We start from the raw sequence: 27,319 nt of genomic DNA on the forward strand, positions 1-27,319 counted from the left end.
AGAAATAAAAATAAAAAAACCTCCCAGAGGGTTTAGCATGCATTAATCCCCCAAACAAAACACCGCTTAGAAATAAATCCCAATTTTCATTCTGTTTATTTGTAAGTCCTCAATTTTTGTTGTTATTTAATAATGTGATTCACCGATTTTTTGGTTGGGTAGTTTACTTAAGGATTTAACCACATAGGTATAGGTATATATATTTAAAAAAAAACAGTAGCGGTCTTATATATTACCAAAAAAAAAAAAAACAGAGATGATTTCCACGTGCCTCTTTAAGAAATAGTACAATTTTTAAGGGTATTAACCACATAGCTAGGTATTGGTCTTACTCCAAATGGGGTTTCTCTAAAACTAGTTTTTCTTCTCTCCTATGTCTCTTTAATATTTCTTCTAAGATTATTCTTAAAAATTTGTCAATTTTGAGGGCTGTAATTTTTCTAACCGAAGGTAACATCTATGTTCTTTTGTTTTTGAATGATGTGTTTTGGTTCATATTCTCGTTGTGTATCATAAACTTTTATCCAAGTGTGATAACACCAAAGGAAAATTAGACCTCAAAAAGATTATGATTGTGCGTCGGCTATAGCTTAATTATATATAAAAAAGTCACTTCCTATACTAATTTCATTGATTCATGATACGAAAATCTCATGCATCTTATTTCATGATACACATATATAATGTACCTTAACAAATTCACTAGCTCAATTATTTAATCATAATTAACTTAAAATAATGCTATCATCACCACACTAATTGCTCTTGCAATTTGCATGGTAATTTTATTTAGGAATTATTTTAGGTAGGGCAAGGCCTGTCGCACGCGCAGAGGAACGCGGAGCATTTGCCGCCCTCATAACCCTGATTTATGCATTTCCTATTACAGATGCGGCCGGGTCTTGATGCAAAAGCCAATAAGTTTATGTTCCGTGCAATCCCCAATTTGAACAGCTTTCGTGTTCTTCATTTGTTCTTGTCCAACAGCTTCAGTGTTCTTCACTGTCTCATCTGAATGTCAATAACACAAATGATGTATAAAAGATTATCCATAATTGTGTTTGTTGTGTGCGTGAGAGGGAGAGAGTGAGAGTACTTAATTACCAGAAGTTAGAAGGATGATGAGCAACAAAACAAGCACAAAGAGCTTCCTTGCGAAAGTCGCCATGCCCTTCTTTCTTCAGTATTTTTCAGTTGCCTTATAGCTACAACTCTCTCTTATTCCAACACTGTATAGTATGGTTTCGTAGAGACATCCTAAGACCCTAGGGTTTATAGTATGAATTTTCAGGGTTTGATCAAGGAAACAAAGTCATCTACAGTACTGTGGTAGCCAGTCTCTTTTTATTACAATGGGACAACTTCCATTTTCTGTTCTCTTTCCCTAATTTATATTGGGAAAACTTCAATCTTCTGTTTTCTTCCCTAATTTACAATGGGGACAGCTTTAATTTTCTGTTTTCTTTCCAAATTTACAATGAGACAACTTTAATTTTCTGTTTTATTCCTTAATTTGGTTACTCTGAGGTATGTTCAATATCATAGCCGCTGATGTCAAAGCTAGTATCAGTTCATCTCTAATTCTTATCGATATCATTTATCGTTCACCAAAAAAAATGACTTACCTTGGACTTCCTTTTAGTATACTAAACTTGCTCGAAGTTTATCAAAATAATCTTGTTATGTGGAAAAATTAGATAGGATTATGTCAACGCATATTGGCTAACTCTTTTAACCTTTGTAGTTTAGTCTCATGGGCAGTTTAGTGCATTATTATCATCTTCCTTCTCACAGCAATAGCATATGCATGTAACACTGATTGAAGGAAATAGCTCATACATAACAGTTCTCGCAATAGTTGAGTCTCTTTTCTCATTTTTGTTGTTGTAGGTATTACAATAATTTAGGGGACGTTGCGTATGAGTGAAAACTCAACATCTTATTCATTAGGATATTGGATCACATGCAAAACATGTAACAAAAAGAAAAGAAAAAATGTAGGTATAGACTATAGTATCATCATACACCACAAATATAATATCCAACATGGTGCAGTAATTGATCTCGCCACCTTACATCTTCAAGTTGATATCACACTGGACGCCACCACGCATATATAGCCCCCAATGGCTAGCAAAAGTGTTGCTTCCGAATTTAAAATTGTATAAAACATGTAAAAAGTTATAAATATATAAAAGATAGCAATACTATTTATATATATGTGGAAGTCTACTTATAATTCTATTTACAATAAGGAACAAAAATTAGAAAATAATTGTCCTCTTAATCAAAACCCATCACTATACTGCTGGAGAGATTCTTTCTGGAAACCATGACATAGTTTCGATAGATTTACTCATCAAACATGTGTTTGTCATGGGTTCAAAAACTACACTATTCGTCTATTAAGAACTTGTCACGTGATGGCCTGGTGACAAGAGTATCTCTTATGTCAGTTGTCTTTGTGTGTATAGTGAAAGTAAGGACTTGAAGCATGACGAAAATTTCTTTTTACAATCACAAATTTTCCTGGTGACCACATTCAGGCTTCAACAATGTAATAATTCCCAAAAAGAGGGTACAAGAGGTGACGTTATTATGGGAGCATATAGAAGCAAAGTTTCACATGAATACAATCAAAACTTTTGACATATAAGTAATGAATGATTTCCTTCTTGGGAGGGTTTTGGGAAAGGATGTACCCAGTACCCCTCTCCCCGTTTCTCTCTACTACATGTAACCATTGTGTTCGGGTTTTAGTGCTTAACGGGTGCTGGCATAGTACTTCTCTGAAGAGATGACTCTTCGAAGATTATGCAATTATCGATAGAGTCCCCAACTACAGGATGAATAGCAAATATCTCAATAAATTTTCTAGGTTACGATGTACTGTCACGTTTATAACCTTGCATAGTACTTCTCTGAAGAGGTTACAGTTTGTAAGCTTGGCAAGCTAGCCAATTTGTTATTCTCTATATGCCTTCAAAATCGGCAACAAATAAAAGAAATGCAACACTGAAGAAAAAATATATTCTCTGAATTCAAGTATGTAAATTCGGAGCAAGATTTGAAGAGCTTACAAAGATGATAAGGTTACTAATGTGAATATGCCCACATAAAACAAGTATGTGGCTAAGGATGGAGGATGAAAGCAAATTATATGCCTCAAATACGTAGAAGTTTAGTTTTTACTATTTTGGAGTGTAAGCTTTCTACATGCATTAAAAGAGATTTCGGGTGGAAATCTCTCTATATATAGAGGTATGTTTGTATCGCACCGGTAGTACAAAGGGATGAAAAACAGAAAGTAACAATTCTGTTTTCGTCACCTCTCCTTCTCTATGTTCATTTCTCTTGCTTGACTTCAGTAAAGAAAATAAACATAGTGTTTTGTTAATCCCTGTTCACTCAAAGGTTCTCACTCTTTTTCCCTATTTACAACTGTTCGGTAGTAATAGCCGACAGTGGTAATAGAGCTGGTCACAGTGGTGTCGGTAGCAATGGTGGTTGGAATTGTGGTAGTAGTGAAGGTAACAGGGTGGAGATGGCAGAGGTGGTGGTGGCCGTGGTGAGGTAATGGGGTTGAGAATGTGGTGATGGTGGTGAAAGGTGCATGGGGTGGGGGCGGGTGATGCGGTGGATAATATGGTGGTGGTGGAGTCGGTGGTGGAGGCGGAGGTGCATGCGGTGGTGGTCATGGTAAGATAGTGGCGGTGGAGTGGTGAGACGGTGGAGGTGGTGGTGTGAAAGATGGTAGCGGTGGTTGTTGTGGTGGTCGTAGTGGCGATAGTTTATGGTAGCCGTGACACATAGGCCATTGTTTTCTGCATTTTTCGTTTTCTAAGTTTATTTTCACAAAACAGTCTGCCAAACATAGTTTCACCCATTTTTGTTTATACAAAATTGTTTTATAAAAGGGAAATCTTATTTGAACTCATATAACCTCTTTATACACCCAACTTACTCTCTTCATCCATATTGTTTTTTATTAAAGAATAATCTCTCTTTAAACCCAAATTTATTACCTAAACCACCCTCTCAAAACTTTTTCAAAATGTAAAGTTATATTTACACCCATTCCCTTTATAGAATAATATCTCTAATTGAATGTTTCTATTCAAAGAGGCATCCTTTGCCCTTCTATAATTGCATATGCCGTATAGGACTGGCATTTCCATGGCTGCTTTTTTTTCTTTATGCTACCAAACCCATCCATAGACTTGAATTTGCCACATAATGCAATGAAAGCTCCAATTCAATCCGTCACTTTGCCGGAAACATTTGGCCTTGATGCTTTGAATTTGGATGGAGGCATGTTCATTGAGGGGCAATATTCTCATTAAGTCATTTTCATTCATCTTTCTGTTCTTTTAAATGAATGTACGATGCAAATAACCTTGTTTCCTCAGGGCCTATGATAATCATCACGCGAGTCAGGAAGACATCACACTACCAGGTTGTAGAAGTTAATTGCTGTTTGGAATTCTCATCTTTATTATTTGTCTTTATCTACACCAAGAATCAAGTTATATATCTTTTAAGTACTAATCAAAAGTCCTTACAAGGTGTTTTGGGGCACAGACAGACACATGCAGAGAAAAACAAATACAATATAATATAAAAAGTATGAAATTTAATCCAAAGAAGAAGCAAACGAACAAAATATCCATAAATCGAGTCATACCTTAGTTGGAGGATTCAAAACTTCAAAATCATCATCAATCAATAGAAAAGCTTGTTATTCTCTATCAAAGCTATTAGGGTTTTAGCCGGAAAGAATGTAGGATAAACAAAGGGTGATGCTAGGGTTTAGTTATAGTGTGAGGGTTTATTGATAAATTTGAGTTTTATTATTAATTTCATTTTGTACTTAATAGTAATTATGCAATAGGGAAAAGAACAAGATTTCCTTTGTGAGAGCGTAAATAAATGAACAAGATTTGAGGAACAAGAGAGGACCCAGCACTACTGAAATAAGGAGGGCAGCTAATGTATAATTATAAGTTGCCATTTGTAAACAATATCCGGATGGCCTTTTGTAGTACTTTTCATTTTCTTGGTTCTCTTACCTCTTTCGTTTCTCTTGCAACCAATGCATAGTCTCCCTCTTGCAACCAATGCATAGTCTCTGGAACATCACTCATTTGACGAACCATATGTTCAAAAAATGAAACGCTCGGTCAATAAAAGCTCACCACATGACGTGTTTTGATCGCATAAGAGAGTATCTCCTTTTCGTTAGATATGAATTTCATTTTTGTTTAGACAGAATGTAAGTTCCAGATGCTGGCTTCACTTATTCAGATATTGTACTAGATATTCCACGAAACAAAGAGGCAAAAATTGTACCAGATAATATACATTCCAGACCAACGATCTAACCGATTGTAAAGTGTAAAAATCATATATTTTAGAGCTCGAGGTTTTGGTCGTCGTGTTTTGAAGACGAACCGAGTTCAATTACAGGGCAGTACTCCTCAATCACAGTAATAAGCTGAGAGACTTCTAATTCACCAAAAAGCAGTCCTAATCAGTTCTGGCTCCATTCAGGCAATTAACCCTTTTGGATTGCTCCGTTCTCCTTCAAGTACTCGACAAATTCGTCAATCAGATATGGCCAGGCACCTTCCGCGTCATAGTTTGACAGTGACGGATCCACAGCCTACAAGCAGAATATCAAGTTAACCAATGAAATAAAAAGAATAGAAATGGGTAGCATTGTTCCTTTTTTTTTTTTTTTTTTTTTTTGGTTACATAGATGCTTGGTATCGTACCGTTGCAAACTCCAATAGTTGAGACCATGTGTCCCTCGAAATGGCCTTGTTATGCCGAGCCTGAAATGATGGAATCAAGGACGGAAAATATATTAACAGGAACAAATCAAGAAAATAATAACCTAGAATACAAGAAATTATGATACTGTGGCAGTATGGGATACCACAATATTTTTGCTGGTAATTTTGTATTTCTCACAATCAATTTGGGATGTATAATGCCATTTCAACAAATCAACGCAAACATACTTTCTAAAGATGTAACAGGCGTGACAATGATTTCGTAAAAGAATGATGCAGGAATAAAGGTAACAACATGAGGCCTCCATTTTGCAGAGAAACTGTAACATTTATCAGAACTCCTTGGCAACGATTCCTATCCGATAATATAAATGATTACTGCAAGCCCAGCGTAGCTACTTTCAACAAATAATAAATTTTGTAACTTACCGGTAAGAACTGACACCAATGTTCAACATACGGCCACTGCTTTTCAGCAAACACTAATTGCCACATTCCAATTGCAGTATCCAATGCCAAAGATTTCTGACCCTGAAATGAAAATGAAGCAATATACGTGTATATGATTATGAACGCGGAATATAATCACGCGTGCACACACACACACACAAATTAATACCAGAATTTATTTAAGATACCGTATCAGATATTTTTTTTTTTTGTTTTGTTCATGAATCATAATATATGTCAAGGAACTCATTTCTAGTTTTATCTATCAAATTTGAGATATAAGCACCGTCTAGAATGCAACAAATAAAATTCTTCATGCGCTAAAAAGTATAAACACATACCTTTTCTTTTGCCCAGTCAAAAGCAAAATTATATACCTCTCGAAACTTTTCTGGAAAATAAAAAGAAGATCATGTCAGCAATAAAAAGGTACTCTCGCAAAATTCAAGTCACATCAATATCTTTACATTACAGTTATGCTATTTGAACAAATACATGTTAACATCATGAATATCTTCCACAAAAAACCAAAAAAATGATATACAAATAAAATTTTAATTACTTAAATAAAACTATAATCACATTTCACTTACGTTCATCTTTCAGCTCGGATCTCATAAATGGTATCTTTTCACGAAACTTGTCCAAAGAATCTATCCTGCCATCAAATAACACAAACTTCTGTTAATTGAATTTCTCTCATAGTTATAGACTATGTACCTATTATAATTTGAGGTTTAGAAGAATATAAAAAACATCAAAATCCTTTGTACCTACCCTAGTGGTTCTAATCCCTCTACGAACTCCTCTTTGGAAAATTCACACATGGTAGCTGCCTTCATGTGCCAAGAAACAACTAACTGCATCAACAGCCCATTGTACCAAAAATAACCAGCCAAGTCACAAGGTTAAGTTGAAAAAATGTAGGCAAATAAAAAAACAAAAGTTAACCAATCAAATTGGAAACATATATTTGATTTTCATGAAGGTTACTTTTCATATGACAATATCTTCATTACCTGCATCACAATTTCTCTTTTATGTAGTTCAAGGTAAATTTCACCAATGTCCCAAAATTTTAGCCCGCTACACATTAGTCTCCAAACTTGAAAATGTAACATTTAATCCCCTAGAAATCTATGTTAGACTGTGCACATACATGTGGAAGGCCCCAGCCAGAAAATCACTATATCTATATGAAATTTTGTCAGAATTTCTGTTGAATTTTCAAGCAAGAAGGTTCTTTAGCTCAAATAGACAGAACTTCGTAGAATTTAATTTTTACATTGCCTAAACAGTAATTTGGCGGACTTGAAAGGAACTTTGTAGGCATGCACATCTTAACCATAACAAGGTTTATTCGAATATACCTACCATGACTATATCTTGAGGATCCACCTGTCAAATCATGACAGCTAGTATGTCAATCAAATTAAAAGAACAAGAAAATGAAAGAAAACAATCATAAGAAACAAACAATATTAAAGACAAATGATTGAGACAGGTTAATATCTGCACCAAACAGTTACCTGAAGATCATTGCAAAGGAGGCTGATACCATCAACAAGTATCATATCAACATCTGGATCTGAGAAAAAAAAAATTATTCTATTAGTGAAAAGAAAATTCTGCTAACCATATAAACTTAGGTTAAAAATTACCAAAAAAAAAAAGAAGAAGAAGAAAGAAACATTTGATTTTAGGTACAATGCTATTATAGTATCACTTATCACAAATGAGAAATTTATATTTGTATGTGCAATATTATCACTAATCCTCAAGTACATAAGTATGAACCAATCCAGTATCGCGAATATATATTTGAGTAAGACAATTGATGAAGAAGCTTGAAGGAAAAAAAATCCATTGGGTTCACAACTAAAGTAATAGGATTCCAACCAAATTCAGCTATTACAAACTTGATGACACCGCATGCTTGTGAATTTATAAACTGATTACACCTCTGTCCTTTCTATTTCCTATGAATGTGAACAAAAGATATACACTAATGTCTAAGATTGAGGACAAGAGTGAATGGAAAGGTAAAGCTTGCCTTTATATGTATTGTATAATTCCTCCAATTGTCTAGAATTAGTATTAGAATCAGTATTAGAATCAGTCTCTGCTTGCAGCTGGGGCTGAGTGTAGAAGATATCAAACGCTCCTTCAAGATGCCAATCACTCTCCTTCAGAACCTGCAGAGCCACTTTTTCACTGCATATGATGGGGAGTTAGACTACTCAATCCAAGAATCACACAAAAACTGCTCAAGAGAAAGGGTAGAAAAAGGTACGATACACGCCCACCAGTCTAATACAAAGCACATATGTGTGTGCACAGACCAATTAAACCAATTCAACTTCAAAAGATACATAAACAAGCTGACGATTAAAACTGCTCAACTCAACCAAATCTAACACAACACAATCACGTGTCCCTTAGAAAGGCAAAAATTAAGTTGAAGTTATATGTAACATTTTAAAATCCTCATGATCGATTCAACATGCAATGTCAACTGGTTTTAAATGGTGCTCTAAATATCAATGCATGACATGCATAAGCTAGCAAAACCACTGAGTAAAACTGCAATGGATTCAAAGACGTGAAATGAAGAAAAACAGAAAAGTTGCATATGATTGTCGGATTACCTCGCTCCAGTTATCATGATGAACTGCTGGAGCTTATCGCGTTGCCCTTTACCCAACTTGTTCTGTCAAAAAGAGAATCCAAGGTGAAGCGGAGAGAGGGAGTACAAAACCAAATTATGCATGCATATTGATTCAGGTATTCGCAAGTGTATGCGCGCACAAACAAATGAACGTATATGATTAGCATAACATCAACATCCACGAACTAATTTTTGCAAAAATGTAACTTAAATGTGGGTAATCTTTTAAGAGGACAATGAAAAGTTGGGTAATGGGCTCTGTCTTGTGTTACCAATACTATAGGTTACTTTTTACGTCAAGAAAACCCAAATATAACCAAATTTTCCTCAAATTCACATCAACAAAGGTTTTCCCTGCCATAAATTTAATTTTACATCAATTTTCTTCAAAACCTAAGAAACCAACAGCCTCTTTTTAACTGATCTCACTACCAAAAAAGCCCGAAAACTCCCTAACCAGTGTACGTTCTCGAACTCAAAACACACATCTTTTAATCCCTTTTCTCAGCTTTCCCAACTTCTCAATACATGAAATATTACTAAAAATCGAAACTTTGGTCTGACAGGAGTGAAAAAGTTGCTATAATTTGCAGAACAAGTCACATCCAGAACAAATCATGAAAAAGTGAAACATTACAGAGTAAAAGTTAAAATTAACCGTAGAGAAGCGAGAGACTGGTCAGGAACAATAAGCATACATGAAACTGAACCAATCAGAATCGAAGAAATTTAACACAAAAATCATGGAATAAGAAAATAAAGCTGAAAAATAGAGAGTGCTCACCATCTTTGAGGTGGACGATGATGAAAACGCAAACCTTGAACTGCTCCTAGAGAGAGAAAACCAAGGTTTTGCTCAGTTTCTGTGTAATACGTACACAGAGAAATACAGAAGAAGAATCTGTCTGTATCTCCCTCAATGGGGTCTGGCTTTCTGGGTTCCTTGCATATTGTGTTTCCAATTGGTTTTTATTTCTGTTTTTCCTTTTTTTTTTGTTTAATTGCTTTTTTCCGAGGCCACGGGCAGCGACCGTTAAATGCGTGTGGATTTACCGTGAGGGCCGCGTGTTTAATGTCCAGTAAGCGATTATAAATACGTGACACAACTATCTTTAACATTCGTTTGACCGCTAAATGCGTTCGAGATTTATTATGAAAACTGTGTGTAAACGGCTGATAATCGTGCATGAATTGGCCGTCAAATGCATGTGAGGTCCACTACAAGAGTCACACATATTCATGGTACATAATCGTTCATAAAAATGTGGGATGACGATCTTTTAACGTTCATCGACAGTTAGATGCGGATGAAATTATTTAGTGAAAGCTATATAAGTATTACAAAATGGTTCATAATTAGTAAGCTTCTGCCGGACGCTATGTCCTACCCGGCTACAACCCTTCAACACTCAATGCAGGAGCAGGACTGCATTATTTTTGAAAAATAAAAAATAAACAATATTTGGGTAAAATATCTATGCAAAAAGGAACAATATGCGTTTCGGTTCAAACTATCTTTTCTTTTTTATTGTAGATTAAAGCAGTTTAGAAGATCGCAAGCACACGCTTTTTTTTTAATTGCTGCTATGAATTTTTTCGTTGTCTTGGATCTATCTTGCAAAATAACGAAGAACTATATAGAGAGCTCAACCGTAAAATACAAGCTGGATGGATGAAGTGGAATAGTGCATTGGGTGTGTTGCGGTATCGTCGTATGCCACTAAAGCTCAAGCGAAATTTTACAAGATAACAATAAAGCCAGCCATTATGGCACGAAATGTTGGGCGATCAAAAAGCAATACGTGCAAAAAATGAGCGTAAAGGAGATGAGAATGCTTTAGTTGGAATGATCCAAGACAAAGGTAATGCACTTTAAGCCAACTCTTCATATGGATCGAGTTAGACATATGGATTAAGTTAGACATGAACACATCGGTTCTCATGTCTCAAACATTACTTATACCAACAAAATTGCCCAGAAAGAAAATCTGGGTAAGAGTTGAGCACATGATCAAAATCTCACATCACTCCGATACAAAAACTGTGGAAGTTTTTGACAGTCAAAATCTATCGTTCCGATAAATAAGAAAACTACAGAACACTTGATTTAAGACTAATACTAGCAAGACTTGATCTCATATCTAGACGGTACAAAGTATTGGCAAGAGAGCAAATGGCTAAGAAAGTTGAACCCAAGCGAATTCTTCTTTGTAAACCACACTTGCATCACAAGAGGCTTCACATGTATACACGGCGATTGTAGCCCAATCAAGAGAGTCCACGTCGTTCTTCACGTTGAAGTAAAATAGCAACTGAGGCATAATCTGAAGCCAATAAAACTCACAAGGTTAAAATTTTGACTAGAACGAAACGGGCAGTCGTGGTAGTAAAAGAAACTGAAATGCACAAACTTGGAATCGAGCTTCAATCAAAACGAACAATTGTTATATCTGGTACCTGAAATTCAAAACACATTGGGCCACTACAATAACTACATTTAGGAATATCAGCCGTGGATGGCCGGCCACTTGACACAGGCCATAAGGGTTTAGCACCGGAACTCCTACAATACCTGTTATTTGGAAGAAAAAAAATGGAAATGGATCAACTATTGTGAAGTAAAATAGTGGTTATGATCAATGAAAGCCAAGGAATGTAACAAGCGCAAAAAACTTTGAAGTAACACTCTGCACCAAGTCACATCCTTCAGAAATCTGTATCTTGATTTGAATGGATTTATCCAAAAAAAAATTCACCTTAGTATTTGTTCAGGGGCCAGGGCTATGCGCACGTGGAATGAAGCCCAGCTCTTTCTATCACCATCACCCTTTTACAGAGGTATAAACGTGTAAGAGTTCAAGCAACTAAAAACTATTATTCTCTTATCAGAGAAAAAATGAAGGAAGAAGAGCACAACTTTCATTTCTACCAATACATAGACAACATAAATGTTAGTTATGAGAGAACAACAATTAATACCGTAAAATTGTCTGCTATCGACATTAGCCCATCATCCATTCGGTTACTAGAGACCAAGGAATTAGTGCCCACACTCTCATCAGGCATCTCCGTGTAATATGAACTTTCAGGCTCCTGTATAATTTTGTACTCTGGCCATAGATTATTACTTGCAACTGTTCACAATTGAAAAACAAGAGAGTGTATTAAGATCTTGAACCCAACCCACCAAATCTCAAAAGTGCAGTTAAATTGCCGACCCAAAACTCCTCCCAAGAAAATACAACTTCGTACTTGCCTTTTAGAACTACAGCAGAAGTGGTTTCACTGTTAGCAGAGCTACTGTCGGCCAGCTGAATCCTCAATCGTTGACAATCATGTTCATGACCAGACCGAGAATGCTTGACCTACAAACCACCAAAACATATTTGGTATGCTTTAAGGATGGCTGATGCTACTTCAAAGGGGAAAAAAGATGCTGCAGAAACCCAAAAAATCCAATTACCCAATGTTTCTCTGAGCAATAAAGTGTTTTTCTGCAACCAGTACAGCGTTTACTCCCCTTCCAGGTACCACACCAATTACATAGTGCAGCTACAACAATCAAAAGGCAAATATCATCAAAAGATCCCTTCAATTGGAAGAGTGTTTAAAAGACGTCAAATTGCAATACTGAAGGAGCATAAATATACATAAACAAGGTTGAACAAGCTAAAACAATCTGGCAATAATTCATAAGCAAAAGCTAGCAACTGTAAATGCTAACTGATACAAGATGCTACCTCCAGCCATAAGAGGATCCTCCGTACTATCCTTCTTCGGAGGCTCACTTGAGTAGAAAGGATTATCGCGAGGTAATTGGCAGCGGAAAACCTTCACGCTATAAGAAAAAACATCACATAATCAGAAGAAAAAAAACCACAAATCCTTTGGTATAGACATGATAGGGAGAACAATACCTTCTAGAGGGCTCGTCCCGCTGGCATTTCCATTGTTCATGTTGATCACGACGAAGACACGCCATTGACGTACACATAAACACAAACAATGTTCGGTGAAATGCAGATTCCTTCTCCTCTGGCGCATATACCTAGCCACCCAATAAACACAAAGACCAAATATCACAATCTAATTGTCAACTTTTACTACTTGAAAATGGCATAAAAAGCGCGACCCCAAGCAAACAAGGCTTCCCGCTCTGCGAAAGTCGGGGAGGAACTCGTATGTATGCTGCTTTACTCTTGCTTTGCATGCAAAGAGGCTTGTTCCACGATTCGAACCGTGACCATTTGATCACATGTCACAAAGGAGCAACGTTTCCGTTCTGTTACACCAACTCGCCCTCGACTTGAAAATGGCATAATAAAGATATAATCTGATCAATGAAATTCAAGCATCCCTCACCTGAAGCACAAATTGCAAAGGTTCACCGCATATGTCGCAGCAGCAAGATCTTCCGGACGGCAAGTTTTCTGGATCCAGCCAAGCCTATATGACAAGCCAAAACATCAGAAAAGTCCGACTAGTATGTAAATTGAAATTGAAGGGTTTAATGGCATACGGGAACGCCTCCAGCCTTGGAGGGAAAGAAATGGCGAAGAAGAGAGCGGGATTTCTTAGGCTTTTTCACAAAACCTAAAATCACAGAATTTCTTGCTTCTTCGTCTTCCTCTTCTTCGTCATCGTCATCCATAGCAACATCTGGCTCTTTCTGTTCTTCTTCTTCGTCGCTGTCATCGTCCAGTGATGTGATTCTAAGGCCTTTAAACTCCTCCGTACCGTCACCTTTCACACTGCCTGCCATTTCCCTTCACAATTTAAGTAGGGTGAAGTTTGCGGCGGAGCTGGTGATGTCAGCTGGGCTTACGGCGGATGAGCTGCCGTGAAGGTTGAAGACGAGAAGGAGGAGAAAGGGGTGGGTGAGCTGGGCCGGATATGGGCCTTTATTTTATTTTCTCAATTTTCTCTATATTACTGGACACGTGGCTTCTTCTGATTGACCTTTCAGATGTGTACCATGTTCCTTCGCACAGTCTATCACAACAAACAAACCTATATATCCTAAACCCCCGAGCACTTCCCTGCCCAATCAGTTCACCGCCTTCTTCCTGTTGGCTCTTCATCTCCTCCTTCCGTCTTCTTCCTAGGCCCTAGGGTTTACTGAAACTCACAGGTATGAACTTTGACTCCGACTGGTTCTTCATATGGCGTTTTTTAATTCCATATTTTTTCTTGAAATTATTTTGTTTATTACTCACCTCCTGTTTATTTATTGTCAAATTATTTTCTGAAATAAAAGAGGTGAAATATGTGATTGCGTATTTTGGCTAAACGTGGGTGAAAGGAAAGAGCAAATTTGAATATGTATTTCTGCATTTCTAATATATGTGAAGATATATTTCAATTTTTGGGGTGAATTTAAAGCTCGAGTCTTGAGATTTTGAAGTTGCAATGCTGTCTGTGCAGAGTAGAATTTTCTGATGTTTGTAACTTTGTATGATGTTTTGGAGTTGTGATTTGTCCTCCGTTTCGATAAGCACTACCAGAATTCTGCTCATAGGACATGATTGTATACGCAGAAATGTGATTTTACATTCGACTTAAAAAAAAATGTGATTAGTTTTGTGGATTGAAACCGTGTGAATTTAGGGTGCATGTTAGACAAAGGGCGGAGAGGGAGATTCGGAGAAGCTCTTTATTTGGGTTTCTATAATAAAGTGAAAAAAGGGTGATATGCGTTTATAGGGTATACTAGTGCTAATATGTGAAAAAAGGATGCTATTTTTTATAGAACTATGGGATCCGGGGCTAGAGCCGCTTCATTCCAAAACATTTAACCCACAAATTAGAAACCCTAGCCACAGATAACTCACAGAGTTCCTTTCAAAGTCCTTCCTCCTCATCAACCCTCTCTCAAACCACTTACAGCCGCATCTCCTCCTCTCAGCCTATCCTTACTCTTGTCTCTCTAGTCTTCGACTAGTTTGAAAGTTTAAATGACTGAAATTTTGTTTTGAACGTGGTTGGTATTGGATGATATCACAGGATAGGAAGTAAGCCAGGTCAAGGAAAATCCTTTTTGTTACTGTTAGATGGTTATTCTTTTTTTCTTTTTTTTTGGTTCTTTTTTTCCCTGATAGTTAACCATTTTAGTTTCAATTAAATTTATGTTTGTGATTATGGTTTTATAGATTTGTCCTGAGGCTTACTGTGTGACAGTTTTGCTCTTTGTGTGACAGTTTCTGACAACAAACCGGGAGTGACAAATTTTTAGTAGCTATGGTTTGTTCTCCATCTCTCTTTGCTGTATTTCGTTTAAGCGTTCATAATGTGTAGGACGCATTTAATATTGTATGGCAATGTTTTTTTGTGAAATTCAGCCGCAGGGAGATTACATAGACCTTCACAGGAAGCGGTATGGGTACCGACCTGACCACTTCGAGCGAAAGCGCAAGAAGGAGGCTCGTCTCGTCCATAAGCGTTCTGAGACTGCTCAGAAGGTCAATTCCAATCCTTTTCCTTTATTTTTCGTGGAAAGTGACAATCAAATTGGAACTTTAAGCTTATTTTGTTCATTTGGAATGTTTGTATTGGAACAGGCCCTAGGTATCAAGGGTAAGATGTTTGCTAAGAAGCGCTATGCTGAAAAGGCTCTCATGAAGAAAACGTGAGTTCTCTAGTGTCTTTTTCCCAGTAGAATAGACTGTTGAGATGTACCTTACAGCACTTAAACTACATTCATATGATGTGCTTCTAACAGTTTGTTTCATATTGCACTTGTCATGACTATTAATTTGCTGCTGCATATACACATAGACATAGTTACATTCATATTTAAACTGCATAAGCTACACTTTACATAACCTTATTTGTGGCTTTTTATATTGTTTAGTGGCTATTGTCTTTATGTTGATTCCTTATTGTATCTTTTGTTTGTTATGCTACTGACGATTTACATATATGTAGAGTTAAATTTATGTTTTGTGAATGCCCACAGGTTGATTATGCATGAGGAGTCATCAACTAGGCGCAAGGTGGATGATGATGTTCATGAAGGCTCTATTCCCGCATATTTGATCGATCGTGTCAATACAACACGTGCGAAAGTACGGATTTCCAGCTATTAATAGATATTTTTCTTAAAAAGGAAGATATTTGTTCATGTTTCTTATCTGACGTTATGCTGGAAATAGATTCTGAACAACACCATTAAGCAAAAGCGGAAGGAGAAAGCTGGGAAATGGGAAGTCCCACTGCCCAAGGTAAGAGCACATGCCACGCTTTTTCTTTTTTTCTCTGTTTTTCTGTGCGACTCATTTTTTATTGTATGCTAATCATTGATATAATGTTCTGACAGTTTTATATCTTCTCTAGGTGAGGCCTGTGGCTGAAGATGAGATGTTCAAAATTCTTAGATCTGGAAAACGCAAGAGTAAGTATCTCCAACTTCTTCCTCTCTACTTCCATAGCAATCAAAGTGTGCTGTTGGTTCATTTATTGTCTAAATTTATCGTTTATAATGATTTCCGGCCTAAATGCGATCAAGCTAAAGTTCGTATAACATGACATTGAGGATAATTGAAAGTTTGAAACTGATGCCAGTATTTTCATGTGAATGTATTACTTAGTCCTCTGTTGCTTATTTGCTCAATTCTTTTTTGTAGCCAAGCAATGGAAGAGGATGGTCACAAAAGCTACATTGGTGGGACCTGGTTTCACGAGGAAACCTCCTAAGTATGAGCGATTTATCCGTCCCAGTGGATTGCGATTCACCAAAGCTCACGTGACACACCCTGAACTTAAAGCCACTTTTAACCTTGAGATCATTGGTGTGAAGAAGAATCCTAATGGTCAAATGTATACATCTCTTGGTGTGTTGACCAAGGGAACCATCATTGAGGTAAATCTTTCATTATGTGATCATTTATGACCATTTATAATGCCAATCCCTTGGTGTTTTACGCTATCTACTTATTTTGTGGATATCAGGTGAATGTCAGTGAACTCGGTCTAGTCACACCTGCTGGGAAAGTTGTATGGGGTGAGTTCAGCCTTTTTTGTGGTGGTCGGCATTTTATCTGATGCCATCTCATTTATAGCTTTGCCATCACTCTTTTAAAGGCGGATAGTTTAGATTCTGACTTGTTGCTGCATTTGTCTCTTCTTTGTGGTTGATGCAGGGAAGTATGCTCAGGTGACAAATAATCCAGAGAACGACGGGTGTGTTAATGCAGTTCTGCTCGTTTAAGAGGATCGCTTGATGAACATCAGTGAATTGTAGTAAACTGATGTCGTCTCGTTTCGTGGACCACGAAATTTTGGGGTGTTGAGTGCATATTGTGGCTTGTTCAGAATAGTTGTTTATTTCCAAATTAGCATCAACCGAGAAGTTTTTTCCAACTGACCTGGATGCCTGAAATGTATTTTGGTTGAGGTCACTACAGAAGCAGGCTTGCAATTATTTGTCATTTCTTGGTACTGTGGTAGCACAATTTGTACTGATTAGTCTGGTAAAATTACGTACAACTCAATAGCATCACTCAGATATGCATGAAAATTAATGTTTGGGTCGAGCGTTAATGCTCGATAAGGGGTGAATCTGCTAAGACGCGTTAAAAACCGATCATGTTCGTGTTATATCGTGAAATTCACTAGTGATTTGTTAAGAAATCCAACATAAATTTCACGTAGAATAAACTTTACATAGAATATATTTCTTTCCACACGTGAGACCAAAACGTGTCTGTAAAGAGGAAAACGGATCAAAACGGAGACTAAAATGTGTCTGTAAAGAGGAAAACAATCAAAACAGCAGTTTAATTCAACGTGTCTTTGAAGAGGAAAATGGATCAAAACTCGGTTTGATTCAAGCAGTAAGCAATTCTTTTTTCTTTTGTATTCTTTCAAATTTGTCACCCCAATTACAGTAGCAGAATTTCATAAGTTGATACATAATTTTGTTTTCCCAACCCATGAAATCATCCTAAAATTCAGCATAAGATCATACTTCAAATTTACAACGAAGGTGTCGATTCATTTTGTTTGAAGCCCGGTTTACAAAAGCTCAATCCACAACAACTACACTCTCCGTACTTCTCTTCGCAACGTTGAAAGATGTCACCAAAGCACCGAGCATCACTAAACTAAGATTGAACACTCACTTAAGCAAACTAATATCGACGGAGTGGACCTAGCTAGCTAGCTTGCATGCCAGGAGATGCGACTTCCAAATTCAAAAGTGAGACACCGACCGACGCATTGACGCATAATATATTCCTGCATGATTGAATGTTTACCAAAAGGATCATCGGCCAACTTTTCCACCCAAAACCATCACGGGTGATCCCGTGGTTGAAGATGAATTTTAGGTTCGTATTCTACACAGTACGTTCTAGGTTCGATTTCTAACATTGGTGAATCGCACGATAGTAGAGATGTTGAAATGCCTCTGTGAGTCCCGACTCTCAAAAAGATGAATTACCGTGATGAAGCCATCAGCTAATCATTTTTAAAAAATTAAAAAGAATGCTTTTCCCATCCAGTACCAACAGATTATCTAAAACGGTGTAAAGTTTAAAGCATTGCATTTATTTACGAATAATATATTGTTTGAGTAAGAACTTCATATTTGTCGAGGTTTGTCTCGCCCCCCCCCCCCACACCATGTCCTACTTTTTCCAAAGTGGAACAAGATAATTAGTATTTATTAATTTAATTTGTTTTTAATTACCAGGATTCCACTAATATCCCACCAATGCTCTTCCTCTCTGATTTTTCCTAGGAGAGGATTAGAATTTCGCATCCCATTGAACGTACACGCATTATCTTTTTGTATTATTTATTTATTTATTTTTAAACAAACAACTTTATCTACACTCACGGGATTGGTGTGCTAAGTCAGGCTAGCAATAATGTGGTTTAAATTTGTATTTGTCGAGAATCGAACCATTTACAAGTGAAAAGATATATCACTAAATCATAATACTAAATAGCTCTTTTTGGATTATTGTGTCATCGTGCAATTATTAAAATTTATTTTCCTTCTTGTTATTTTTTTTTTTTTAAGATGTGTTAGATATTAACTACGTACAGCACTATAGCTAGCTATCCAATGTTGCAAAAGCAAAGCAAAACCATATAAGTTATCTTGAGAATTACAATAATATATATATATATATATATATATATATTCTTAAACCCGATGGATGACTATTGTTCATTAACAGTGGGCTTCCTGTTTCATCTTTTGTTTTCTTCATGGTTTCAGGTTTTTTCAGGTTGTATAGTGATTTGCCGCTTTTGCCCTCTTCTTGGTTTTGTTCCCGCTTGTTGGTGATGCTGGAAACATGTTTTGATTGCTTTTGGTTTACATTGTGCCGCGTGTTGATCATCCTTTGCATTTGGCTTTTCAACTTTTCTCTTTTATTTTTCTTTACTTTCCCGCACATTTGCTCTCTTATTTCTCTTTCTTTTTTGTTTCGACTTCTACGTTTCCTCCCCTTTCTGTATTGCTGCTTGCAAATATAGGTTTGTAAACTCTTCTCTTTTATTTTTCTTTTCTTTCCCGCATGTTTGCTGTCTTATTTCCCTTTCTTTTTGCTTTTGACTTATGCTTTTTCTCCTCTTTCTGTATTGCTACTTGCAAACCTGAATTTGTAAGTTTGGTCCTTATTTTTGTTGTGCTTTTTGCCTTTGATTTTGGTTTGCTTTCGAGCTTTTGTTTTGTCCACGGAACTGTGACGTTGTTTTGCCGTCTATGATGTTCTTTCGTTGGAGCATGCATTTTTAATTTGTTTTTTTTTACTGGAAACAGGTTCTGTGTTGAGGATTTATGGTTGGAGTTCTTGCTTTCTTTTGTCAGGTATTAAGTTTTTTTACTTTTTCCGTTTGTCAATTTATATGGGTGTTATATCATACATTTTAGTGTTTAGTTGAATTTATGCTGTTTTTTTTGCTGGTTGGTTTTGCTTCTGTTTAGAAATTGTACTATGATATCTGTTAATGTCACATCCTAGTCTCGACTCCGTCGTAGCACCCCCTTTCTGTTAGTTGATGTGGGATCTTACAATCCAATCCACCCCACTTAAGGGGAACCTGGCATCCTCGCCGGCACATCCACATCGAACGGCAGAGTGGCTCTGATACCAAATTGTCACATCCCAGCTTGACTCCGCCGTAGTACGATATTGTCCGTTTTTGGCTTACAATTCCCTCACGGTTTTGTTTTGGGTTTCGGCGCGAGAACTTCTATAGGGAAGGGAGCATGTACATATAAGGCACATCACCCCCTCTTCGTTGGTCGATGTGGGATCTTACAGTTAATATTTCACACTATATAAGTCTAACTATATACTATATCAAGTGTTGTTATTAAAGTGGTGATGGTGATGCTTCTGTTAATATGGACTCTGTATTATTAAAAGTGGTGACAATGATGTTTCTGTTTATTGCTGCTTGCAAATATGGGTTTGTAAGTTTGGTCCTCATTTTTTGTGCTTTTTGCCTTTCATTTTGTTTTGCTTTCAAGCTTTTGTTTTTCCCTTGGAACTATGATGTTATTTTTCCGTCCATGACATGATGTTCTTTCGTTGGAGCATGCAATTTTAATTTTTTTTTTTTTTTTGAATCAGGTTCTGTGTTGAGGATTTGTGGTTGGAGTTCTTGCTTTCTTTTGTCAAGTATTAAGTTTTTTGGTTAATCTCAGTTTACTACCCTAAACTTTCTTGATTTTCAACATTTGATACATCAAGTTTTTTTCATCCCAGAGTGGTACCTGAAGTCATAATTTTGGGACAACTTCATACCTCCATTAAGGTTACTGTTAAATTAGCCTTTAACTTGTGATGTGGCGTCCACGTGGACAATAACTGGACGTCACATGTCAATATGGGTCCACGTGGATATTAAAAAAATTTAAAACTTCAAAAATTCAAAATTAAAAAAAAATTCAAAATCAAAATTATTTTCTCTTCCCCTTCTCTTCGACTCCACTCTCTTTCATACCCAACCCACCTCTCCCTCACTTCCCCCAACTCCTTCCTCTTATAGCCATCCCTCACGAATAGGTCATCTATGTAAAACCCATCCCTTTCCTCCTACACCACAGTGGCGCAGTACCATTTTCCTCAACTGTAACCACTGCTGCTACTGCATCTCTAATCAGCCCTTCGTCATCTTCAGCCTCACATTCTCTGAAACCCAAACCTTCTGGGGCCTCATCGCCTCTCAGTTTTCGTCATCTTCCACATCTGTCAAATCCGTCCTCATCTCCACTCTTATCGTCGGTGCCGTAGTTGTCTTTGTGCACGACACCTTTAAGGTTCCCAAAGACCTTTTCCTCTACGAGCAAGAGCCTTCCCCCTCCACTGGCTTCTTTTCCTTCCTCAACAGTGTCACACCCTATGTCGCTGTCAGCACATCCCCAGCCGTCGTCGCCGCTTACGGTTGAACCTATCTACCTCCCCTAAATCGTAATTAGATCGCGCACAAGGCGAATATGGTATAATAAATTTGAGGTGTTTGTCATATAAATATATGTAGGGTGGATTTTCTTGGCGAATTTGTATGGATCTAGTGTACCTTCTTCGTTCTGATTTAGATAGAAAAATTCATGGTTCTTGGTAGATCTATAAATCAAACTTATGTCCTTTCATTTCTTCATTAAGTCATGTAGTATATTGGGGTCAAGCTCTGGGGTACGTCGTTGAAGGAATATGGGGCTGAGGTAGGTGGCGGTTGTAACATCCCACATCGTCCAAGAGAGTGGATCTTGTAAGCCTTATATGTATATTCACATCTTTACCTAGCATGAGGCATTTTGGGAGTTCACTGGTTTTGGGTTCCATCGGAACTTCGAAGTTAAGCGAGTTCGCGCGAGAGCAATCCCAGGATGGGTGACCTACTGGGAAGTTCTCGTGTGAGTTCCTAGAAACAAAACCGTGAGGGCGTGGTTGTGGCCCAAAGAGGATAATATTGTGCTACAGTGGAGTCGAGCCTGGAATGTGGTGAGGGCCCGGGTTGGGATGTGACGATTTGGTATCAGAACTAATCCCTGGCCGAAAGTGTGCCGACGAGGACGTCGGGCCCTTAAGGGGGGTGGATTGTAACATCTCACATCGCCCAGGGGAGTGGATCTTGTAAGCTTTATATGTATATTCTCATATCTACCTAGCACTAGGCCTTTTAGGAGCTCACTGGCTTCGGGTTCTATCGGAACTCTGAAGTTAAGCGAGTTTGCTCGAGAGCATTCTCAGGATGGGTGACCTATTGGAAGTTCTCGTGTGAGTTCCCAGAAACAAAACCGTGAAGGCGTGGTCGGGGCCCAAGGCGGACAATATCGTGTTACGGCGGAATCGAGCCCGGGATGTGGTGGGGGCCCGGGCCGGGATGTGATAGCGGTGCAGCGGCGACCATAGTTGCGATTGGGAAAATGGTATTGGCGCCATTATGGTTTATGAGGAATGGGCTGGGGCAATGAGGTGGGTCAAGAATGAAGGAAAGTGTAGTCAAATAAGGAGGGGAGTGAAAAAAAAATTTTACTTTTTAATATCCACGTGGACCCATATTGACACGTGACGTCTAGTCATTGTCCATGTGGGCGCCACGTCACAAGTTAACGACTAACTTAACAGCAACCTTAATGGAGGTATGAAGTTGTCCCAAAATTATGACTTTAGGTACCACTGTGGGATGAAAAAAACTTGATGTATCAAATGTTGAAAATCAAGAAACTTTAAGGTAGTAAACTAAGATTAACCCTAAGTTTTTTTACTTTTTCCTTTTATCGATTTATCTGGGTGTTATATGATGCGTTTTAGTGTTCAGTTGGATTTATGTTTTTTTTTTTTTTTGCTGGTTGTGTGGAGCCAAAAATAATCAAGAAAATCACAAGGGCGACACATAGACTTTTGGGTAAAAAAGACAAAATTACCCTCGAGGCACACCGGGATTCTCACGCGCATGCAATGGACAATAGCGGCTCAATCGAGGTCAAAGATGATCAAAATGGTATTCTTTTAAACCCTCTCATCACTCCTTATTAAATCCTCACCCACAAGGTAACTCTCGATCATCTTTTTCAAATTAGGATTAATTGCCAAAATCAATTGATTAATTTCCTAATTAATTGATTAATTGCCAAACTAATTGCAAGGTATTATTTTACATAATATATTGCAATCAATCCCATAAATCAACCAAATGTGGCCGGTCCCAATTCTCCTAATAGGGTTGGCCACACTCCTATATATAGCCACTCATTTTCTCCAAAACCTAAGTCCAATTCTCTCCCAAAAATTATCTAAACACTTTCTCTCAAATTCTAACTTTGGCATCGAAGATTCTTCGGCCAAAGCCCCCCCTCCCCATTCATCATGGGCGTGAGAGGCTTTTGGCCTTGATCTTAGGTGTTGATTGTTTTACACGTGCATTTTCGTCAAAGGAGAAAAAGACGGAAATTTGCATCTACAGGTTGGTTTTGTTTCTATTTCGAAATTGTACTATGGTATCTGTTAATATATCATACTATATAAGTATAATATAAACTATATCAAGTGTTGTTAAAGTGGTGATGGTGATGCTTCTGTTAATATGGACTATGTATTATTAAAAGTGGTGATTGTGATGTTTTTGTTTATAACCAAATAAGAACACTATTAAATTAATCGTTTTCCTACTGCAATTTAATAGCAACTACTTTCATTCGAATGAATGGCTATTCACTATCAATTTTGAAATCACCGTGGCTAATCTACAGCTGCTTTCATATTGATTGGCCAAAGAAATCTTATGATTTGGATTTCACTTGGCTGTGAATATCAACCATAATTCAGAGTAAAAAAGATAAGGTTTCTTTGGTAAATCAATTATGGTTTAGATTTCACTAAGCTGTGAATTTAACAACAGCTACTTTCATTCAAATGAATGACTGTTTGCTATCCTTTTTGAAATCACCATGACTAATCTACACCTACTTTCATGTTGATTCACCAAAGAAATCTTATCATTTAGATTTCACTAGGCTATGGATTTCAACCATAATTCACAGGAAAAAACATAAGGTTTCTTTAGTAAATCAATTATGATTTACATTTGACTAGGCGGTCAATTTAACAACAGCTACTTTCATTCAAATGAATGGATGTTCGCTATCCATTTTGAAATCACCATGACTAATCTACACCTACTTTCATATTGATTCACGGTATTGATTCACCAAAGAGACCTTATGATTTACTTACATTTCGCTAGGATGTGAATATCAACCATAATACATAGTACAAAACATAAGGTTTCTTTCGTAAATCAATTATGGTTTAGATTTCACTAAGCTGTGAATATTTACATTTGTTGGTGGTGTTGACCTTTGGTGTTTTTCCAAGTTGTTTAGCTTGCTATTGCTATATGGCATGTAGGGTTTTTAGTTGGTTCTCTAACTATATTATCGTGGTGATTAAATTTGGCGTGATGTAAATTAAAGTGTCTGGATAAAACTAGGAACAGGTGATGTTCATTGTTCCCTTAGATGGAGTAATGCATTAGTTTAGCTTATGAGTCATAAATTTTTAATTATAATTTGATCGTTAGTTAGCTTAAATCAGAGCTGATATGATTTAGTATCATTTGCCAATTTGTTGATAAAGTCTGAAAATACTCTTTATCTTCATTTTAACTAGGTTATGGTGTTCTGGACAGGCCTATTTAATATTTATTATTTGTTGCATCAAAATCATCTCAATGCTTAATGAAATTTGATAGGATCCACAAACAATAAATTTTTAGTCTAATTCTATTAATCCAAAGAGACTGACAACTGATTTAGTGATTGTGTGTGTTTTGATTTGATTATTATTATTGGATAACTATTCTCACTCAAAATTAGATTTCAATTATAGTTTCTCTATATGTTTATAATATTTATAAAAATGGATATTATAGTGTGGCTGGTATTTTAAACTTTTTCCTTACGCCGTTTATAAATTTATAAAATTTGTATTTCATTTGTATAGATTAAATGGAAGACGAAGGTCCAACTTCGCTTGATCAATTGGTGGCATATAAAAAGGTTGTCAGAATTAAAGTACGTGTTTGTAGGATATGGAGACCAAAGTATCCAGACATAGGCGACAAATATACAGGCCTGCACTGTATATTGGTTGATGAAAAATTTTGTGATAATTTTTTTATCAAATTACTTTATAGACATTTGATCGTCTATGTTAAGAATGAATTGTTTGCTTTAAAGCACATAATATAGTTTTTATACTCTCTGTACTAAACATTGTGTACAATTTATTTCTAAACTCTTTATTCTCCAATTTTATGTTGTCAAATCAAACATTTGTTTTGGCGTTTACTCTGTGTACTGCACAGTTTTTTTTATGCGTATTCATCTCCTTTGAACTGTTAGTTACAATTGTTTGTTTACTATTGCTATTTACTATCCATGTTGTTGTTTAATATTGGTCATCTATGCATAATTCCATGTTATTTCAACTATAAAAGTTAGAACAATTTGTTTATCCACAGTGTTCTCAATGTTTTTTTTTCTTGTTTTTTTATCTCTTTTATTGTCAAGCAACAAGCTATCGAAGCATCTTCTAATGAAATGGACTATGAAATAATAGTTCCAAAGATTGAAGTGGGTGCTTGTTATGAAATCATGAATTTCCATACTAACATGGCAAGTGCTTAGTATAGAGTTGTTCCGCATGACACCCACATCATATTCACTTACAAGATAGTTTTTAAGAAGTTGGCATGTGTCTTTCCGCCTATTCCACGACACAAATTTTTCTTGCAAGATTATAGCATATTGTATCCTCGGTTAAACAAGCTTGATATCTTAACAGGTAATCATATACATAAATAAGCATATTAATATGTGTCAGTGCTTATTTTATTCAACGTTTTCCTACCAATTTGGTTTTTTTTTTCAAATTTGAAGATGTTATTGGCCACCTGATTGTAGTCCAGCCTTTAGAACCAATACAGATCAATCAGAGAATTGATCACAAATGTGATTTGGTTATACAAAACATCAGGTCATTTCGTGTCCATAATAAAATTTAAATTTTTTTTACCTCTCAATTCCATCTCAATAGTCTAATAGTCATATTCTTCTGTTAAAAATAGTTTCAAGAATTTTAAATACAAAGTTAAGATTTTCATGACTTTTAAATTTTTTTTTTTCTTTTTGGCTTTTGTTGTTTTACAAAAATGAAGAGGGTAAGATTACACTGTGGTCAGATGTTGCACATGCCTTTTCTACTTTCGCATTAATAGAGTTGCCCCAACCAATCATTGTTGTTTTTACAAACCTGAGGATAAAACTGTTTGCTGGTATTTACTTTAATATTTTTTTTTTTATAATCTGTTTAGCTATTAAATTGGCTTTTGTTATGTTTCTCTGCGCTTGCAAAACCATGTTAGGTGATTTTATTTTATGAGAAGTGTATTAAAACATTGACTGCATTAATGTCTTATCTCTTTATGTCGATGCACAACAAAAACAAATGTTATCTTATGATGTTGCATCATTACAAGTATAAATTAGCAATTTTTCTAGACATTAATAAATATATTTTAGTTAATCATAATCAAAGATAGCTTCTCACATAAAAAAGAGTCAAACTGCTGATGAGAGATCCACATCATGTTTGCAAAAAGGATGTTATTACCATAATAAACATATTGTACATGTTGTTTTTTATACAAGAAACTTAATTTTCATCCTGCCCTTTTTGTGTTATATATGATTTTATTGTGATACATAGTATTTAAAATCTATAGAACGATCTTAAATTCTATAACCTATAGTTTACAATTTTTGTTTGCCTAGATTGAAAACTATTTCAAATGTCAATTATTGCATAATTTTTCTCTTTTTCTATCTTGACTTTTGTTTAATGTACATACAACATCATCTTGAACAGCACTAGTTCAACACTTTTCTTTATAGATCCAAACATTCCATAATTGAATACGTACAAATCATTGTGAGTCCATTCATTCTGCATCACGTGGTTCTCATAGAATGATAATCATCGAGTGGTTATATTTAAAAAAAAAAAAATTATCTCTCTATTTTTCCAATCTTCAATATAAATTATTACAGGTTTTCAAGTTGGCCTCATTCTATTAAAACACTACCTCCTTCTTCCAAGCAAGCCAATGAGGAAGACATTTTGCAAACTAGGAAAAAGGTGACAATTGAGGACTTAGGATGACTGTTAAGGTGGAATACTAGGTTAATCATTTTTGTATACTGATGATCAGGTATTTGATAATGTCTTTTCTGTAAATTATATAAGGGGAAACTTGATATAAATCCAATTTTTTGAGCCAATAGTAGGAATAGTCCACTTTATTAAAATAAGTCCAATTTTTTATATTTAATTATTTAATTATCAATAGTTATTTGTTCAATGATAAGATTGATTATAAAAAT

General features: G+C 36.2%; 3 protein-coding genes across 5 annotated transcripts; 1 reads left to right on the forward strand and 2 right to left on the reverse strand.

Annotated features, from left to right (window-relative positions):
• Nucleotides 1-5,378: 5,378 nt before the first annotated feature.
• Nucleotides 5,379-9,994, reverse strand: LOC103445879 (uncharacterized). 2 transcript variants are annotated; one of them, XM_008384931.4, is made up of 11 exons: nucleotides 9,698-9,994; nucleotides 8,894-8,955; nucleotides 8,299-8,459; nucleotides 7,775-7,833; nucleotides 7,620-7,643; nucleotides 7,023-7,105; nucleotides 6,839-6,903; nucleotides 6,587-6,636; nucleotides 6,225-6,326; nucleotides 5,775-5,834; nucleotides 5,379-5,662 (listed from the first exon to the last, which is right to left on the reverse strand). In XM_008384931.4, exons 1-11 carry the CDS (start codon nucleotides 9,698-9,700, stop codon nucleotides 5,555-5,557), a joined length of 777 nt encoding a protein of 258 aa, XP_008383153.1. In that variant the 5' UTR covers nucleotides 9,701-9,994; the 3' UTR covers nucleotides 5,379-5,554. The 2 variants fall into 2 exon arrangements, with proteins under 2 accessions (XP_008383153.1, XP_028965898.1); XM_029110065.2 differs by lacking the exon at nucleotides 7,620-7,643 and having other exon boundaries at nucleotides 9,698-9,922.
• Nucleotides 9,995-10,779: 785 nt separating this feature from the next.
• LOC103445878 (uncharacterized) lies at nucleotides 10,780-13,675 on the reverse strand. The gene is made up of 10 exons (XM_008384930.4): nucleotides 13,433-13,675; nucleotides 13,276-13,359; nucleotides 12,831-12,961; nucleotides 12,654-12,751; nucleotides 12,377-12,465; nucleotides 12,170-12,278; nucleotides 11,893-12,047; nucleotides 11,670-11,740; nucleotides 11,371-11,485; nucleotides 10,780-11,237 (listed from the first exon to the last, which is right to left on the reverse strand). Exons 1-10 carry the CDS (start codon nucleotides 13,673-13,675, stop codon nucleotides 11,091-11,093), a joined length of 1,242 nt encoding a protein of 413 aa, XP_008383152.1. The 3' UTR covers nucleotides 10,780-11,090.
• A 134-nt stretch (nucleotides 13,676-13,809) lies between these two features.
• On the forward strand, nucleotides 13,810-17,271 carry LOC103445877 (uncharacterized). Of its 2 annotated transcripts, none has more exons than XM_008384929.4 (10): nucleotides 13,810-14,044; nucleotides 15,111-15,153; nucleotides 15,252-15,371; nucleotides 15,471-15,538; nucleotides 15,869-15,977; nucleotides 16,065-16,133; nucleotides 16,246-16,303; nucleotides 16,536-16,771; nucleotides 16,861-16,912; nucleotides 17,052-17,271. In XM_008384929.4, exons 2-10 carry the CDS (start codon nucleotides 15,151-15,153, stop codon nucleotides 17,117-17,119), a joined length of 783 nt encoding a protein of 260 aa, XP_008383151.1. In that variant the 5' UTR covers nucleotides 13,810-14,044; nucleotides 15,111-15,150; the 3' UTR covers nucleotides 17,120-17,271. The 2 variants fall into 2 exon arrangements, with proteins under 2 accessions (XP_008383151.1, XP_028965899.1); XM_029110066.2 differs by having other exon boundaries at nucleotides 13,964-14,044; nucleotides 15,091-15,153.
• The last annotated feature ends 10,048 nt before the right edge of the window (nucleotides 17,272-27,319 follow it).

The sequence above is a fragment of the Malus domestica genome, chromosome 10, assembly GCF_042453785.1.
Source record: "Malus domestica chromosome 10, GDT2T_hap1".
In the NCBI taxonomy this organism is placed as follows: domain Eukaryota; kingdom Viridiplantae; phylum Streptophyta; class Magnoliopsida; order Rosales; family Rosaceae; genus Malus; species Malus domestica.